The sequence below is a fragment of the Giraffa tippelskirchi genome, chromosome 12 (genome assembly GCF_054371585.1).
Source record: "Giraffa tippelskirchi isolate mGirTip1 chromosome 12, T2T-mGirTip1v1.2.pri, whole genome shotgun sequence".
In the NCBI taxonomy this organism is placed as follows: Eukaryota; Metazoa; Chordata; class Mammalia; order Artiodactyla; family Giraffidae; genus Giraffa; species Giraffa tippelskirchi.
Window position 1 is genome coordinate 112543282 of NC_137286.1, and position 20244 is coordinate 112563525.

General features: G+C 36.4%; 1 protein-coding gene across 3 annotated transcripts in view; it reads right to left on the reverse strand.

Annotated features, from left to right (window-relative positions):
* Positions 1-20244, reverse strand: part of KLHL1 (kelch like family member 1) — a 376595-nt gene that overhangs the window by 97688 nt on the left and 258663 nt on the right. For all 3 annotated transcript variants that reach the window (XM_081547214.1, XM_081547212.1, XM_081547211.1), the window contains one exon: positions 778-1002. In XM_081547214.1, coding sequence (XP_081403340.1) covers positions 778-1002 — 225 coding nt within the window. The remainder of the gene's footprint in view (positions 1-777; positions 1003-20244) is intronic.

The following is a 20244-nucleotide window of genomic DNA, read 5'->3' on the forward strand; positions in this document are numbered from 1 at the left end:
CGAGGTACAATTGATATAGCACATTAGTTTCCTGTACAAATAGTGTTTCAATGTTTGTTTATTTTGCAGAGTGATCACCACAGTAGTTCAGTTAACATCTATCTTCACACATGGTTGCAATTTTTCCCCATGTGATGAGAACTTTCACGATCCATTCCCCTACTACTTTCAAATATGCAATATAGTATTACTAATTATAGTCACCATCCTGTACATTATATCCCCATGACTTATTCATTTTATAACTGGAAATTTCTAATGTTGAGTTCCTTTACCCATTTCACCCACTCCCAAAACCCTAATTCAGGCAACAACCAATCTTTTCTCTATATCCATGATTTTTTTTTTTTTTTCAGATTCCACATATAAGTGAGATCATTGGTTATTTTTCTCTGCCTAACTTATTTCACCAGGCATAATTCCCTCAAAGTCCATCCATGTTGTTGCAAATGGCAAGATTTCATTATGCTTAATGGCTGAATAATATTTCATCATGTATATGTATCACATTTTTTTTTCCATTCATCCATTGATGGAAACCAAGGATATTTAATCTTGATATATTTAACATCACTCTTTTAACAGTTTAATGCACATTGGTCAACACAGGAAAATGTCAAGAAATCTATCTATCTATCTATCTATCTATGTTCCAAATAAGTTCACAGCTTACCTCAAGTTAGTGATAATTGATTAAAGTAATACTATATTTGAACACACATTCTTACTTTCAATAAAATACTTTCCAAAAATTATATCAATAAAGAAGAATCTTACCTAGACCATGTCTATGTGTTGACATTGGTGGTAAAACAGTCCAAGTCTTGGTTTTGGGGTTGTAACATTCAACAGTGTTCAATGTCTTCAAACCATCTCGACCTCCAATTACAAAGAGTTTGTCATCAATAACAGCCACACCAAACTGCAGTCTCCTGCCGTTCATCATCCCTGCCTGGATCCACAAATTTGTTCTGAGGTCATATTTCTCTATGGTTGTAGCTCCTGATAAAACATAAATCAAAGAGTCACTGTTTACTATGAATCTAAAAAAGAGTCATCCCAAGACACTATACAAATTAGGATATGAAAACATTCTTGTCACATTCACTTTTCTTGAAGAAAAAGATGGCAAGAAAACAAAGGGAGAGGTAATTTAAGTAACTTATTTTCTCTTCTTGGCAGACATTAATGATTAAAGTAGACACAAATGTTCAGCTTATTTGAATTACATAATGATCTCATGCTAAACTACTGACTCAATGGAATCATTATTTAGCATGACAGTTCTGTAAATTTTATAGCTTCCCTTTATCATTGTTTCCTATAAAAAATGTAACATAAGCCTAGCCTAAGAAGAAATATATTAAAGTCCTTTTAAATAACTAAGTTACACATGCTATCTGAATAACTTCTGAGAGTGAAGAGAAGCTAATTTAGCAAATTCTTTACCAAATTGCTTTAAAATTTGTCTTTTGTCTTAAATAACAAAGGTTTTAAAAGTTAGCTTTAAGGTATGCAAACAAATGTTAGCTGTGCTTTTTTTTTTAAACTTTATTTTTAAAAAAATGCATCCAGGGAATAACAACAGAACTTAGAGACATGAAATGATCTTCTATCCTTATCAACTATGTTATAATCTAAATAAAATAGCTTATCTTTCCTCAAAGCTTTTTATGTATAAGTTTGAGAAATGCAATGAATCTGACTAGTAAAATTGAAATTGAAAGAATAAGCTAAGTCGCCGTTGACATAAGTTTTAAGGGATCCAGTTAAACATTTCACATTAAAAATATCTACCTTGAACTAATTCACAAATGTTTATATGATAAATTATAAGCCAGTAAACACTGATCTTGCTTCAATGTTTCATCTTAATGTTTAGACTCATACTCATCAATGTTGCATCTTTAATGATTAAATATCCCTACATTTACAAGTCAACATTTTGTGTACTTTTACTTATGCACTAAAAATTATTTTACTTGTAATATATTACAATTTTGCAAACTAGAGAAGACATTTTTCAGAGGTCTCGTTTACTCATAGAACCTAATGAGCAATGAACTAAACAAATATAAACAACTTGGCAGGAAGAGTTCTGCTAATTGAAGTAAAAATGGTGTAATTTATGCTCAGTTTTTATTCAAAAGTTACAAAGCAGTAATAATATAAATACTGAGTTAGAATGAATTAAATCTGGCTTTCTGATGTTATTAAATACATGAGCTAATTTTCATACAGCTAAATATGAAGTATTATATAGTACTGTCAACATTGTTAGAGTAAAAATGAACTTTAATATTCATAAAAGTCATTTGATACAGTTTGTTAACATAACATTATTTAAATAAATCTGCTTATTTTATGCTTAAATGTATTTATTATGAAAGTGAAAGTCTCTCAGTTGTGTCTGACTCTTTGCGACCCCATGGACTACACAGTCCATGGAATTCTCCAGGCCAGAATACTGGAGTGGGTAGCCTTTCCCTTCTCCAGGGGATCTTCCCAACCCAGGGATTGAACCCAGATCTCCTGCATTGTGGGTGGATTCTTTATATTTTATATTAAAAGTTTTGTTCAAATACATATAAATTGAAATTCCAAGGTGAACTAAAGTTTTAAACAATTTCAAGGTCATCTGAATTCTCAAAGCTTAATAGCATTGGAATGCCATGAATGTCTCAAAACTGAGTTGTATGTTATATGCAAATGCCTCTCTCTTATGACTAACTGTTGACACATCATGACAGAAGAAACAGTGTAACCTAATCATAATTAATACATTGCCAAGAAACCCGTATTTTGCAGATATGGGTATACAAGGAAACAAATGTCTGAACAACTATTTTCTTAATCTCCAAAACCTTGATCAAATTTTCTGCAGGAAATCTAAAGCATTCTTTCTAAGAGAAAATCATTGAGAATATATGAAGTTAATGGCCTCTGAACGAAGGCAATGGCAACCCACTCCCATACTCTTGCCTGGAAAATCCCATGGATGGAGAAGCCTGGTAGGCTGCAGTCCATGGGGTAGCTAAGAGTTGGACACGACTGAGCGACTTCACTTTCACTTTTCACTTTCATGCACTGGAGAAGGCAATGGCAACCCACTCCAGTATTCTTGACTGGAGAATCCCAGGGACAGGGGAGCCTGGTGCGCTGCTGTCTATGGGGTCGCACAGAGTCAGACACGACTGAAGCGACTTAGCAGCAGCAGCAGCAGAACAACCAAAGATGATGCTATTCAAAGGGGAAATTGAGAACTTGATTTGAGATTCAAAGTCTCATTCAAGCAAACTAGATATGTCTTTGGAGAAGGCAATGGCACCCCACTCCAGTACTCTTGCCTGGAAAATCCCATGGACGGAGGAGCCTGGTGAGCTGCCATCTATGGGGTCGCACAGAGTCAGACATGACTGAAGTGACTTAGCAGCAGCAGCAGCAGACATGTCTTAAACCTCAACACATGGCAGGATTTTTTATTTTTTACAGTGTTTTTCTTCTAGCTGCAGTTTTCAAAGGTGATTTATATATTTTTATCCTAAGGTAGCTACATCAGAAATAGGAATGCATTCCTATATTCATTTTGTAAAATTTAAAAGTTGTTTAAACTTACTATGGTTATTGTAAACAATTATCTCAAATTAGCAGCCTAAGTTTGTTAGATAATGTATGTTTGATGCATTATCTCTTAGTGCTGAAGGTCAGGAGTTCAAATTATATCTTGTGTTAAAATCAAGGTGTTGGCAGCTCTTTCTTTCAGGAGGCTCTAGAGAAGTGATGCTTAGGTCTCACATGGTCTTTGTGACCTTTCCTTCCATCTTCAGGGCCCCAACATAGTGTTTCTCTGACAGTAATTCTTGTGATTATAATAGGCTCTGCCCAATTTAATCTGAGTTAATGTGGAACAATCTATTTAAGCTCAGCTAATTAGCCACCTTAATTCCCTTCACAACCAGACCCTTTCCTGCACTTGCTATGTAAGCTAACATACTCATATCCTGGGGATTAGGTTGTAGACATCTTTACATACATACATACATGTTAGTCGCTCAGTTGTGTCCAACTCTTTGCGACTTCATGGACTGTAGCCTGCCAGGCTCCTCTGTCCATGGGACTCTCTGGGGAAGAATACTGGAGTGGATTGTTATTCCCTTCTCCAGAGGATCTTCCTGACCCAAGGATCAAATTCGGATCTCCTGAATTACAGACAGATTCTTTACCATCTGAGCTATAGGGAATTCCCTCAGACATCTTTGGGAGGCATTATTTTCCTACCCCAGAAACCAAAGTCTATATTCACTCTACTCTTTAGTTTTGATTAGTTAAAAAAAACAATGAAATTTTAGTAATATAAAACAAATATTTCTTGATTTGTAGAGTTTACTATAGTAGTCAATAAATTATTTCCTCATTCAGTCAGCATGTAATATAAATATTTTATCTAGTTTGTAATAATCACAAAGTTAAAAATATGCCTGCTCTTTTTTCTAATGAAAGTTACTAATAATGATATTCTGTGAGGAATTTTCTCACCAACATACTTCATTAGCTGTCTGTATAAACTTCCTAACTGTGTTATATTTGTAAAAATTTATCAACCTTTTTTTTGAGTCCTGTTGTTTCCTTTTATGTTTCCCCTTAGTAGTTTCCTGAGTCAGAGGAAGGATGAAGCCATTCTGTCTAAGCAATGTTACCTTGTGTTGTTCCTTAAAGTAAAGACGATATTTGTCATTACATAAATTAAAAACAGAATATGAATAAGAGTGAACTGCTCGGTTCAATCCCTGGACTGTGAAGATCCCCTGGAGGAGGGCAGGGTATGGCAACCCACACCACTATTCTTGCCTGGAGAATCCCCATGGACAGAAGAGTCTGGTGGGCTACAGTCCACGGGGTTGCAAAGAGTCAGACGCGACTGAGCAACTAAGTACAGGAGGTGTTGGTTAGTAATGCATTTGGAAGAGATTAAAAAGGAAATTTTATTTTAAGACATAGTTACTCTGGGGTTCCTCTGTTTATGAAACCATCACTGGTTATTTCAAATGCCTACAAAGTGGAAGCACAACTTTAAAATGTGTGACTGCAGGCCAAATAGCAGCCTATTTTCATAAACTCTCATTCAGTAATCTGTATGACATTGATAGATGGCTTCCAGCTTCAGATGAAAACACAGCCTTGCCAGCACCTTGCTTTCAAGCCTTTTCAGATCTTGAGCAGAGAAACCAGACATGCCTTCCTGGACCTGTGACCCACTGTGAGCTAAATGTTGGTACTTGTTTTAAACAAGTGTTTACGGCAATGTGTTACAGTAGTAATAGAGTATACTTTATTTTAACTTGATTTTTTTAAATGTATGTTTGTTTTCCAACTTCAGTAACATAACTAGAAAGTATCAGATACAGCACAAACACAAAAGTGTTTTTCTCATGACAAAACAAACAGCAAACTCCTTTCTTAAAATATAAAACTGAGAAAAAGTGCTCAATATGTTATTAAAGTGTGGCTCTAGGTATCTTTGGAATTGTTCACACATACAGTCAAATGTGATTATAAATTACAGATGGTTTATTCCATATCTATAATTCAAATATTTAGCAATGATACTTATCTTGAATACTGTACAGAATAAAATGATAGGAATTTTCTAAACAGATAAGATAGATGTCACAAAATATCTTATAAAGAAGCTAAAGGTGGTTTTATTCAACACAACAGAAAGGACTTCAGGTATCACAGAGTGTTTTTACTATAACTGTGTGTGCCTGCTAAGTTGCTTCAATCATGTATGAGTCTTTGCGACCCCATGGACTGTAGCCCACCAGGCTCTTCTGTCCATGGGATTCTCCAGGCAAGAATACTGGAGAGGGTTTACCATTTCCTCCTCCAAGGGATCTTCCCTACCCAGGGATCCAACCCAGGTCTCTTGCATCTCCTGCCTTAGTAGGTGGGTTCTTTACCACTAGAGCCACCTGGGAAGCCCACACTGTAATTTTAATATAATATTAATACGCTTAGTAACAGGGCTTCTTCAATGGCTCAGCAGTAAAGAATCCACCTGCAGTGAGAAACTCAGAAGACACAGTTTCCATCCCTGGGTCACAGAAGATTCCCTGGAGGAGGAAATGGCAGACTCACTCCAGTACCCTTGCTGAAAAATGCCATGGACAGTGGAGCTTGGTGGGCTATAGTCAATGAGATCGTGAAGAGTTGGACATGACTGAGCAGAGAGAGCACAAACTTAGTTACGTGACTGTCAATACTTTTACAAACCTGCAAATCAAAATGGTCTGAGACAGTTGAAAGTAGCAATAGTTGATAGTGAAGGAATAACCAGAAAAAAAAAAAAAAGCATTGTTTTAACTCAGAACAAACATTTATGGCTATTACAACAAAACACATTATGTAATGACCAAAGAACATCATGGCCCAATAAGTAATGTATCCAGATGCCATTTAACCATTTTGGAAAGGTTAAATTAGTCAGATATAAATATAGTTTTTTATAGAAAACAATAAATATTGAGAAGTATTCTGGAAAAATTTTAAAGCATTGGATACTTTTTAAGATACTTAAGACCTTAAATTTTAAAGAAAATATCATTACTAAAAATGATATATCTTGAATTTTTCATATAATAAAAGTTTCATATACCTACATATTTATAAAAAATACAACTTCAAGATAATATTCTTATACTTACAAAAAAAGTATTATTGCAGTAAAAATATATTTCAAGCACAAATAAGTCTTTAGTTTTTAGGTAATTTCTTATATTTAGGATGGCGTTGCAAGCATTTCATAATCGCCATAACACTTTCATTTGTACCAAGCAAACAACCAAGGAAATTCTAGATCCCCCAATATAAATATTTGTGAAATGATAATAAACTGATATATGGCTATATAGAGACAGTCCCCAACCGTGTTTCAATGGTTTGACTAATGATTTTTCAGCTTACAATGGTGTGAAAGTGGTATGTATTCAATAGAAATTTTAAGTTGAATTTTAATCTTTTGCTGAGCCAGCAATATGAGGTACAATACTCTCTTGTGAAGCTGGGCAGGGCAGTGAGAAGCAGTTCATATCTGGCTACATGATCACAAAGTTAAACAACTAATACTCTTACAACCATTCTACTTTTCACTTTCAGACAGTATTCAATAAATTACATATGATTTTCAACACTACTATGAAATAGGCTTTGCATTAGATGATATTACCCAATTGTAGGTAGTCTGAGCACACTTAAGGTGGGCTAGGCTAAGTTCTGATGTTCTATAGGTTAGTGTATTAAATTCAGTTTCAACTTACTATACTTTGAACTTGCAATGGATTCAAGATGTAAATTATAAATGAAGAATAGCAAGAAAACAATAGAATGGAAAAGACTGGATATCTCTTCAACAAAATCAGAGATACCAAGGGAACTTTTCATGCAAAGATGGGCACAATAAAGGACAGAAATGGTATGGACCTAAGAAAAGCAGAAGATATTAAGAAGAGGTGGCAAGAAAACACAGAAGAACTGTACAAAAATGATCGTCATGACCCAGATAACCACGATGGTGTGATCCCCCACCTAGAGCCAGACATCCTGGAATGCAAAGTCAAGTGGGCCTTAGGAAGCATCACTACAAACAAAGCTAGTGGAGGTGATGGAATTCAGTTGATCTATTTCAAATCCTAAAAGATGATGCAGTGTAAGTGCTGCACTCAATATGCCAGCAAAGTTGGAAAACTCAGCAGAAGCCAAAGGACTGGAAAGGGTCAGTTTTCATTCCATTCCCAAAGAAAGGCAATGACAAAGAATGCTAAAACTACCGCACTATTACACTCATCTCACACGCTAGCTTATACAGAGTGAAGTAAGCCAGAAGGAAAGACACTAATATAGTATGCTGCTGCTGCTGCTGCTGCTGCTAAGTCGCGTCAGTCGTGTCCGACTCTGTGAGACCCCATAGACGGCAGCCCACCAGGCTCCTCCGTCCCTGGGATTCTCCAAGCAAGAATACTGGAGTGGGTTGCCATTTCCTCCTCCAGTGCATGAAAGTGAAAAGTGAAAGTGAAGTCGCTCAGTCGTGTCCGACTCTTCGAGACCCCATGGACTGCAGACTACCAGGCTCCTCCGTCCATGGGGTTTCCCAGGCAAGAGTACTAGAGTGGGGTGTCATTGCCTTCTCCGCTAATACAGTATACTAACACATATATATGGAATTTAGTAAATCGGTAAAGATAACCCTGTATGTGGACTCTATGGGAGAGGGTGAGGGTGGGATGATATGGGAGAATGGCACTGAAGCATCTAAATTATCATATGTGAAACGAATCGCCAGTCCAGGTTAGATGCATGATACAGGATGCTCGGGGCTGGTGCACTGGGATGACCCGGAGGGATGGGATGGGGAGGGAGGTGGGAGGGGGGTTCTGGAAGAGGAACACATGTACACCCATGGTGGATTCATGTCAATGTATGGCAAAACAAATACAATATTGTAAAGTTAAAAAATAGATAAAGAAACTAGCTTTTTAAAAAAAATTCTCCAAGCCAGTCTTCAACAGTACATGAACCATGAACTTCCAGATGTTCAAGCTTGATATAGAAACAGCAGAGGAACCAGAGATCAAATTGTTCACATCTGTTGGATCATTGAAAAAGCAAGAGAATTCCAGAAAGACATCTACATCAGCTTTATTGACTATGGCAAAGCCTTTGACTATGTGGATCACAACAAACTGTGGAAAATTCTTAAAGACGGGAATACCAGACCATCTGACCTGCCTTCTGTGAAATCTGTATGCAGATCAAGTAGCAACAGTTAGAACTGGAGATGAAACAACAGAATGGCTCTAGATAGGGAAAGGAGTACATTAAGACTGTACATTATGACCCTGCTTATTTAACTTATATGCAGAATATATCATGAGAAATGCTAGGTTTGAGGAAGCAAAAGCTGGAATCAAGATTGCTGGGAGAAATATCAATAACCTCAGATATGCAGATGATACAACCCTTAAGGCAGAAAGAAAAGAAAAGCTCAAGAGCCCTTGATGAAAGTGAAAGAGGAGAGTAGAAAAGTTGGCTTAAAACTCAACATTCAGAAAATGAAGATTAGGGCATCTGGTTCCATCAGTTCATGGCAAATAGATGGGAAAACAATGGAAAGAGTAACAGAATTTATTTTTTTTTTTTTTTATTTTTTTGGCTCCAAAATCACTGCAGATGGTGACTGGAGCCGTGAGGTTAAAAGACACTTGTTTCCTGAAAAAAAGCAATGACAAAACTAGACAGCATATTAAAAAGCAGAGACATTACTTTACCAACAAAGGTCCATCTAGTCAAAGCTATGGCTTTTCCAGCAGTAAAGTATGGATGTGAGAGTTGGACTATAACGAAAGCTGAGCGCTAAAGAATTGATGATTTTGAACTGTGGTGTTGGAAAAGACTCTTGAGAGTCCCTTGGACTGCATGGAGATCCAACCAGTCCATCCTAAAGGAAATCATTCCTGACTATTCATTGGAAGGACTGATGCTGAAGCTGAAACTCCAATACTTTGACCACCTGATGAAAAGAACTGACTCATTTGAAAAGACCCTGATGCTGGACAAGATTAAACGTGGGAGGAGAAGGGGACAAAAATGTATGAGATGGTTGGATGGCATCACTGACTCAATGGACATGAGTGTGAGTAATTTCCGGGAATTGGTGATGAACATGGAAGCCTGGAGTGCTGCAGTCCATGGGGTCACAAAGAGTCAGACACAACTGAGCGACTGAACTGAACTGAACTGAGCATAAACTCATATTACTTGAAATTTTTCAATTAAATATTTATTTTTATAGCTAACATTTGTCTAATATTAGCCACGTTTTTGTAATTTATATTATTATTCAAATGCCCTCTTAGGTAACGTTTTAAAAAGTTTTAGTTTTTTTTCAGAAAGACTTTCCTTAAAATATTTATTAGAAATTTTCTAACCTTTGTTGAAAATGTCAGCACTGATGAATGAAAGGAAACATGGCTATCCGGACAGTTGGGTTCTAGTTGTGGTATTACTGGCTGTGTGACACAAATAAAAGTCACTGAAATGCCTTTACATAAGTGTAATTAAAAAAAAAAAAGCATGTGATTTCATTGATCTCCACCTAAATTATAAACTCTTGGAAAGTACATTTTTGTCTTTTTCATAATTGAGCACCCTCCCTTATCAGTTCAGTCACTCAGTCATGTCTGACTCTTTGCAATCCCATGAATAGCAGCACAGCAGGCCTCCCTGTCCATCACCAACTCCCGAAGTTTACCCAAAGCCATGTCCATTGTGTTGGTGATGCCATCCAACAATCTCATCCTCTGTCGTCCCCTTGTCCTCCTACCCCAATCCTTCCCAGCATCAGGGTCTTTTCCAGTGAGTCAACTCTTCGCATGAGGTGGCCAAAGTATTGGAGTTTCAGCTTCAACATCAGTCCTTCCAATGAACAACCAGGACTGATTTCCTTTAGGATGGACTGGTTGGAGCTTCTTGCAGTCCAAGGGACTCTCAAGAGTCTTCTCCAACACCACATTTCAAAAGCATCAATTCTGCGGTTCTCAGCTTTCTTCACTGTTCAACTCTCACATCCATACATGACCACTGGAAAAACCATAGCCTTGACTAGACGGACCTTTGTTGGCAAAGTGATGTCTCTGCTTTTAAATATGCTATCTAGGTTGGCCATAACCTTCCTTCCAAGGAGTAAACATCTTTTAATTTCATGGCTGCAATCACCATCAGCAGTGATTTTGGAGCCCCCCAAAATAAAGTCTGACACTGTTTCCACTGTTTCCCCATCTACTTACCATGAAGTGATGGGACCAGATGCCATGATCTTAGTTTTCTGAATGTAGAGCTTTAAGCCAACTTTTTCACTCTCCTCTTTCACTTTCATCAAGAGGCTCTTTAGTTCTTCTTCACTTTCTGCCATAAGGGTGGTGTCATCTGCATATCTGAGGTTATTGATATTTCTCCCGGCAATCTTGATTCCAGCTTGTGTTTCTTCCAGCCCAGCATTTCTCATGATATACTCTGCATATAATTTAAATAAGCTGGGTGACAGTATACAGCCTTGATGTACTCTTTTTCCTATTTGGAACCAGTCTGTTGTTCCATGTCCAGTTCTAACTGTTGCTTCCTGACCTGCATATAGGTTTCTCAAGAGACAAGTCAGATGGTCTGATATTCCCATCTCTTTCAGAATTTTCCACAGTTTATTGTGATCCACATAGTCAAAGGCTTTGGCATAGTCAATAAAGCAGAAATAGATGTTTTTCTGGAACTCTCTTGCTTTTTTGATGATCCATCGGATGTTGGCAATTTCATCTCTGGTTCCTCTGCTTTTTCTAAAACTAGCTTGAACATCTGGAAGTTCATGGTTCACGTATTGTTGAAGCCTGGCTTGGAGAATTTTAAGCATTACTTTACTAGCGTGTGAGATGAGTGCAATTGTGTGGTAGTTTGAGCATTCTTTGGCATTGTCTTTCTTTGAGATTGGAATGAAAACTGACCTTTTCCAGTCCTGTGACCTTTTAGAACTAACACCCAAAAAAGATATCCTTTTCATTATAGGGGACTGGAATGCAAAAGTAGGAAGTCAGGACACACCTGTCGTAACAGGCAAATTTGGCCTTGGAGTACAGAATGAAGCAGGGCAAAGGCTAATAGAGTTTTGCCAAGAGAACGCACCAGTCATAGCAAACACCCTCTTCCAACAACACAAGAGAAGACTCTACACATGGACATCACCAGATGGTCAACACCAAAATCAGACTGATTATATTCTTTGCAGCCAAAGATGGAGAAGCTCTATACAGTCAGCAAAAACAAGACCGGGAGCTGACTGTGGCTCAGATCATGAGCTGTTTATTGCCAAATTCTGTCTAAAATTGAAGAAAGTAAGGTAAACCACTAGACCATTCAGGTATGACCTTAATCAAATCCCTTATGATTATACAGTGGAAGTGACAAATAGATTTAAGAGACTAGATCGGATAGACAGAGTGCCTGATGAACTATGGACAGAGGTTCGTGACATTGTACCCTCCCTTATAAAGATATATTAATTGAAGGCTCTTTGTGATCTACTGATGTTTACTCATTTCAAACTGAAGGTTTACTTTAGAACCACATTTACATGAAAATACAATGGCTTCTACATATCTCTCAGTCTTTTACTTCTCATTCTCCATGAGTTTTATCATGGAAGTAAATTGAGTTAGCCCTGCGAAGTCTGTTTCCCTTTGTCAGTGAAGAACCACACATTGGAAGATTAAGATCTAGTACATATGAAATGCACCCAAACACACACTAGCTTATTCCCACGTGAGTCTGTAAAAAGAGACTTGATTTAGAAAAAGGATGCACTTATGTACAGTACATTCACTGGGAGATTAACCTAGAAAAATGTACTCAGTACTCAAGAATTTATACTTATGATGGCATTTTTTTTGCAAAACGCTAATTTATTATTCAATCCATATTATTTGAAAGACCTGCACAATGTACAGATAAGTGACTCAAATTTTCTGACTACTAAAAGATAAAATAAAGTTTTCATTAGATTAAATTTTGAATAATTTAACTTATAATTTTAACCCTATTCCATCCTCAGAAGAGACTTTAGAAATGACTATACCTAAGTTAGTCACTAGGCTTTGTCTCTTTCTACTGAAGATGAGGCTATGAATGGAAACCTCACCAACAGGTGATTCACGTTTGACCTGAAAGAACCTTCCTTCACTCTTCATTATGCAACATAGCTTCTGTGCTGTGTGTGTTCAATTGTGTTCAACCCTTTGCGATCCCATGGACTGTAGACCACCAGGCTCCTCTGTCCATGGGATTTTCTAGACAAGAATACTGGAGTATTCCCTATAGCCATTCTCTTCTCCAGGGAATCTTCCTGACCCAGGGATTGAACCCACATCTCTTGCATCTCCTGCACTGACAGGCAGGTACTTTACCACCAGAACCATCTGGGAAGCCCCAACATTGCTTCTAGGAGCTGAAATTCTTTGTAGACTCATTGGCAATAATATAAACAATCAGAATTTAATTTAGCACGTGAGCATCTTTCCTTATTCTAAAGATTGTTAAGAAAGCAAATACCCTGACTTTACCTAGTTCTTCCCCTGAGAGTCTTGAAGAAGTATGATGCTCCCCTTAAAATATCTCTTGTGAAAGTGAAAGTCACTCATCATGTCCAACTCTTTGCAACCCCGTGGACTATACATTCCATGGAATTCTCTAGGCCAGAATACTGGAGTGGGTAGACTTACCCTTCTCCAGAGGATCTTCCCAACCCAGAGATCAAACCCAGGTCTTCCACATTTCAGGTGGATTCTTTACTAGCTGAGCCACCAGGGAAGTAACAAGAATACTGGAGTGGGTTGCTTATCCCTTCTCCAGCGGATCTTCCCAACCTAGGAAACGAACTGGGGTCTCCTGCATTGCAGGCGGATTCTTTACTAACTGAGCTTTATATATCAGGGAAGCCTGATAAATCAACATTTATCCCCAAAGACAATTCTTTGTGTGTGAAAAACAAAAACAAAACTGGGTTTAGGATGACACGATGTTATTAGTGATTTTTAGTTGTTTCTACACCTTGGTAGAAACTGATGACAGTGAACTGGTAATCTCCAAAGATATACTTCAAGTTCAAAAAAGGTACTGAAGTGGAACCAAAGTGACCGAATGGAGTTATTGAGGCAGCCATCAAGTAGAGCAGTCCTCAAGAGGGCAAAGATGAAAGAATAAGCTTTCTTCTATTATATTGCTTTTCTTCAGAAAAAGTCATACAGCATTTTAAAGTTATTTCCCCCACCTAACTGCAACTTCTCAGGTTTCTCTGACACAGAATTGTAAGTGAATCATTTTCTTAAAGCTGTATGATGATCACTATTGTGTTGAATGCTTTAGAAATTATCCAGCTTCAGGATTTCAGTATGAAAAGCTGTTCTTTAAAGGTTCACGATAGTGCAGTCTGTCCAGTTCAAGCCAAGAAAGTAAAAATCAGGTCAAGATGGTTAATTCCACCTATCTATTCAATTCCCATTTTTGTCTTTCAACAATACTGACGATGATGAAAAGTATGATGAGACAAATTCAGGATAAAATGATTTAGCCATGTATTTTGAATATATAGAGAAAAATATCAGTTTATCCCTGCTGCTGCTGCTAAGTCGCTTCAGTCGTGTCCAATTCTGTGTGACCCCATAGATGGCAGCCCACCAAGCTCCTCTGTCCCTGAGATTCTCCAAGCAAGAATACTGAAGTGGGTTGCCATTTCCTTCTCCAATGCATGCATGCATGCTAAGTCGCTTCAGTCTTGTCTGACTCTGTGCAACCCTATGGACAGCAGCCCACCAGGCTCCTCTGTCCACAGGATTCTCTAGCAAGAATACGGAAGTGGTTGCCATTTCCTTCTCCAAGATTATCCCTACCATTAGATAATTTTAAAATCTTACATATATGAAAATCCAAAGCACCATTAAATAATCAAATATCGTAAAACATGATCAGTAATAAGATGATTCAATAAGGAAACTCAAGGAAATTAAGTTTGTATTTCATAGTTAATAATTAATGTTTTCTCTCCTTTTATGATCTTATCATTATTAGTTATGTTAAGAAATTTGCTTTGCCTTCACATGAAAGATGTTGATCTATCTGATCGTGCACCTGGCTGTTAGTAAAAATCAATAACTAACTTGTGGCTGCAAGGAGGTTGTCAACAAGGAGGCAATGCAAACATTCAGAATAAAGGATGGTTGTAATTCTTTCCCCTCTCCACTTGGTCAGTCACAATTTAAGGGAAGAGTCACTGCTACTGTGATTTTGACATGTCATCAGTATGCTTGATATATCTTTAATTAGGCATCCTTTGATATTCACAGCTACCATGTATAAGGTAAGCAAAACAATGTAATAATGTGATTTTCTTATTGTTTTCTTCTATTTTACTTTCAAAATATATCAATTTGAAAGACTATTACCATTTAATTATTTGTTGACTCTTTCTTTAGAACTAAATAGTCTCTCTTTTTTAAAATTTTATTTATTTTTAATTGAAGGATAATTACTTTACAATACTATGATGGTTTCTTCCATATATCAACATGAGTCAGCCATAGGTATATATATATATATCCCCTCCTTCTTTAAACCTTCCTCCCATCTCCCTCCCCATCCCACCTCTCTTTGGGTTCCCTGTGTCATACAGCAAATTTCCACTGGCTAGCTATTTTACACAAGGTAACATATATGTTTCAATGCTATTCTCTCAAATCATCCCACCTTCTCCTTCCTCACTGTATCCAAAAATCTGTTCTCTATGTATGCATCTACATTGCTTCCCTTAGATAAGTTCATCAGTACTTAATTTCTAGATTCCATAGATATGCATTTATATACAATACTTGTCTTTCTCATTCTGACTTCATTTTGTATAAAAATCCCTAGGCTTGTCCACCTCATTAGGAACTGACTCAAATGCATTCCTTTTTATAGCTGAGTAATATTCCATTGGAAGGACTGATGTTGAAGCTGAAACTCCAATACTTTGGCCATCTGATGCGAAGAGCTGACTCATTTAAAAAGACCCTGATGCTGGGAAAGATTGAAGGCAGGAGGAGAAGGGGACGACAGAGGATGAGATGACTGGATGGCATCACTGACTCAATGGACATGGGTTTGGGTGGACTCCAGGAGCTGGTGATGGACAGGGAGGCCTGGAATGCTGTGATTCATTGGGTCGCAAGGAGTCAGACACGGCTGAGCGACTGAACTGAACTGAATATTCCATTGTGTATATGTGCCACAACTTCCTTATCTATTCGTCTGTCGATGGACGTCTAGGTTGTTTCCATGTTCTAGCTATTGTAAATAGTGCTGCAATGAACACTGAAGTATGTGTGTGGTTTTCAGTTATGATTTCCTCAGGGTATATGCCCAGTAGTGGGATGGCTGTGTCTTATGGTAGTTTTATCTCTAAGTTTTTAAGGAATCTTCATGCTGTTCTCCATGGTGACTCTATCAATTTACATTCCTGCCAACAGTGCAGGAGGATTCCCTTTGCTCCACATCCTCTCCAGCATTTATTATTTGTAGACATTTTGATGATGGTCATTCTGACTGGTGTGAGGTGATATCTCATTGTGGTTTTCATCAGTATTTTTCTAATAATAAGTGAGGTTGAGCATCTTTTCATGTGTTTATTAGCCATCTGTATGTCTTCTTTGGAGAAACATCTGTTTAAGTCTTCTGCTCACTTTTTGACTAGGTTGCTTGTTTTTCCAGTATTAAATTTTATGAGTTGCTTGTATATTTTGGAGGTTAATTTTTTGCCAGTTGTTTCACTTGCTATAATTCTATCCCATTCTGAGGGCTGTCTTTTTACTTTGCTTATAGTTTCCTTTGTTGTGCAAATGCTTTTAAGTCTCTTAAAATGCATTAGTCTAAGCCAGAGTGCCCTCTGCTTGCCTACTGCTAAAGTTGCACAATGGGACTGCTTTGTGTCAAGAAGAGAAGAGTGCCTCTGAGACTTTAACCAAAGCAAAAGAGGGCTTCTTATTCATAAGTATGATTATACAATATCTCCTCAAATACAGATAATCCTAGGTTTGTGAAGTTATAGTGTGAATGAATTTCAGTTACCATGGTTTAGTTAAATAAAACACTTGACCCCTGTATTTTGGTTACCATAACAAATTACGAATAACTGCATAAAGCAGAAACTTTGCTACTAGCTCTTCAGTTCCCAAATCACTACTTAAATAACAGATATACTTTGTGATCAGTAACAAATCACCTCACCTTTTCCAAAGTCTGCAGGTGATTAGTCACTGCATTTTTGTTGCTGAATTCATGCACAGGCCCTTGGATGCTTTTATGTCTCCCTCAATAAAGCCCTGATGGCTCAGATGGTAAAAAAAATCTGCTTGCAATGCAAGAGATGTGGGTTCAATCCTTGGGTCAAGAAGATCCCTTGGAGAGAGGAATGGCAATCCACTCCAGTATTCTTGCCTGGAGAATTCCATGGACAGAGGAGCCTGATGGACTACAGTCCATGAGGTCGCAAAGAGTCAGACACAGCTGAGCGACTTACACTACTATTACTATGATAAAGCCACTGCCATGTAAAAAAAAACAACAACAACAAAAGATAATTGAAGAGAGAATTTACCAACAAAGATGTAAGTGGAGCATATAAAGAAAAAATAAGATAACTGGAATTGATATTAGAGTAAAATCACATACTTCCATACCCAGTTAGTTGAGGATGGCTCCTGCAGCTTTGCTTGTGGAGTTGGGCTTCCTATGAAAAGGGCAGGGAGTCTGACCTTGCTCTCAGTACCTCAAAGAATGTTCCTAGGCAGATAAGCAGGATGACCAGGAAGCTGCTTATGGTGGGACATTGCAAACATATTATAAAAAACTGCCTACTCCAGCTGCCAGTAAGTTAGAATTAGGTCAAGTGAATAATACAGTTGGCACTACAAGTGTTCTAGAAATATGATATAGAACTTTACTTTCTTCGATAACAGAGTTTGGAAACCTTTCTTCCGTGAAAGGCCAGATAGTAAAAAAACAGATCTTTGTGGGTTTTCCTATGGGTCTATTTGTTGCAACCATATGGGCATTATAGAGTGAAAGCAGCTGTAAACAATAGGCAGACAAATGGATGAGTCTCAATTAAACTTTATGGACATTGAAATTTGAATTTCACAAAATGAAAATGTTCACTAAATGAATCATCATAAGTTATTCCTTCTTTGATTACTTTAAACTATTATAATGTAAAAATCAAAACTGTATAAACAAATTGGTCAGTTAGCTTTGGCTTATAAGCCATAGTTTGCTAGGCCTAACTCTTAAAATACCAACAAAATATAAATATTTGGAGGAAAAGAAACATAAAATGTTTATTAATTATAATAAAACAAAGAAATCTTCTTTTTAGGAAAAATGATTGAATTTCCAGTGTCAGTTTGTATGTGAAATTTAACTTATCAGTGTGGCCTTTTTCAGCCAACGTTAATAAAATAGCAGCACTATTCCCTCATCCTGTCCCTCTGATTTTTTTTTTTGTTTTTACTTTATATTTCTTGATAACTAATCATCACATATACTAAACTAACTTGTATATATTTTTTTTAGTCAGTTGAATATAATTTAAATTACAACAGACCAGGGACTTTTGCTGTTTGGTTTACCAACACAAAGAACAGTGACTAGAGATTAATAAGTACTTAATGAATATTTGAAGCAAATTAGACAATCCAAAAAGGATGAAGTTATGATCTGAGAACCCAAGAAATATTGAGGAAATGGCAGTAGAATGGATATGATTGCAACCCAATTTCATAATTAATACTTTCTAATTTGGGAGGCAGAAATTAATTTTTTTTTTCCTAATTTGAGGAAGAAAACAATATTAACATAACTATCAAACATAAAGTCAAACTTTTCTATTCAACATGTGAGCCTTTAATAGAATTGCAATTAGACTGCTAACCTTATGAAACCATTGTTATTCTTTCTCATGCTTCAGAGGTAGTCCTTGGAAATGGTCACTTTTACAGATGCCTATAAAGAAGCCACTTGGAGAAAACTGTAATTATGTACAACAATAATGCCTCTAACTAGAATGTTACTGCAATAGACTAAGATTAAGAATAGTATAATATGTGAGTATAATTTATTTGTATAACTTTATTTGTATAAAATATAACTATTTGATTAAAGAATAATAACTGCTTTAAAATTCTTATTTGATAAAGATTAAATTGTACTGACATTGAAATTTTGATAAATGAAAAATGTAGAAAACAATGACTCATATACAAGATTAAAATATATATGTGCAAATCAGATGTGCAAAATAATAACTATGTATTTTTACACATGTACTCATTTTGTTCATAAACTTCCTTTCCAAAGAAACTTTGTCTAAAGTTAAAAGCTTACTAATAACAACACTCTTGGATGCATTTGTTCTGAGAAACATACATTCCTCAATCCCAAAGACTAGGGGTTTAAGTGTGAATAAAAATTGTCAGCAATAAATAGTATGTAACATTTCGAAAGATTGCATTGCCATCATTTATTGACTCAGGATGCAGCTAAGTTTTACATATATCCTTGTCTTGATATTTCTGAGTATCTCAAAAAAGTATGTGTTATTATTTCCATAATATGTGTCAGGAACACCAACATTTGGAATATTTAATTATCTTGCCAAAGGATACAAGACACACAACTCTAATTGTTTTAATTTTACTAAAATAAGCAAATTTATTAAAATAAAAGGTATCTGGGGTTGCCAGTGAGGAATTAGGCCTTAAAATCTGTATGTCAGCCAAAAAACATCTTAAAATAATTGAAATTGTTTTGTTAAAAATTCTTTGTATTTCTGTTAAATGCACATTAATGTGGACTTAAATTTGCACAAGATATATATCTCTATTTTTAAAAATTTAGGGAAACATCTTTTTTGGGTGTTTCATTGTTACTGATACAAAATAAGGTACTAAGTTTTCTTTTTTTATAGTTTGCTGTTATATAAAATAAAAAGTAAATAATAAAATGTGTTACTCTACTCCCTGTACAACACAGACAATGGAACTTTCTGAGGCATCAGCATTTTCATTACTCCCATCTCTTGCTTACACCATGGAAATTGAGGTTGGCATTACCCTCATCACTGAAATCATTACCCCTATCTCTCTCAGAATGTATGGTTGGATTCCTTGGGTAATGTGCATAGTTAATATGACTCAAGTGTGATAGAGTAAATTAAATGCGCTTATTCCCTATGGTATTTATTCATGAATTTTACTCTTGGTATTAAATCATCTCTTGACAGGTATATCATTATGTGTGTAGATCATGATCTTCAAGTCTACATTAGTATTTCTGAAACATGTTAATGCTGCATGATCTTAAAAGGATTTTTTAAAAGTCAAGCTATCAAAACTACCTGAGTGTGAAACAGAACTAACATAAAATTCTTCAAAAATTTTGGCATTAAATACAAATACTTACAATAATTCCAGTATATCAAAGAACATTTCATATGCAAAAAAAAATCTCCAAAAGTCCAGGTTGCTACCCAACAAGTGACATGTTATTATTAGTAGAATAAAAATCACAAACAAGTGAATAGGTTTAGTAGTGATCAGCCATAGTGAAAACAGCAGATTT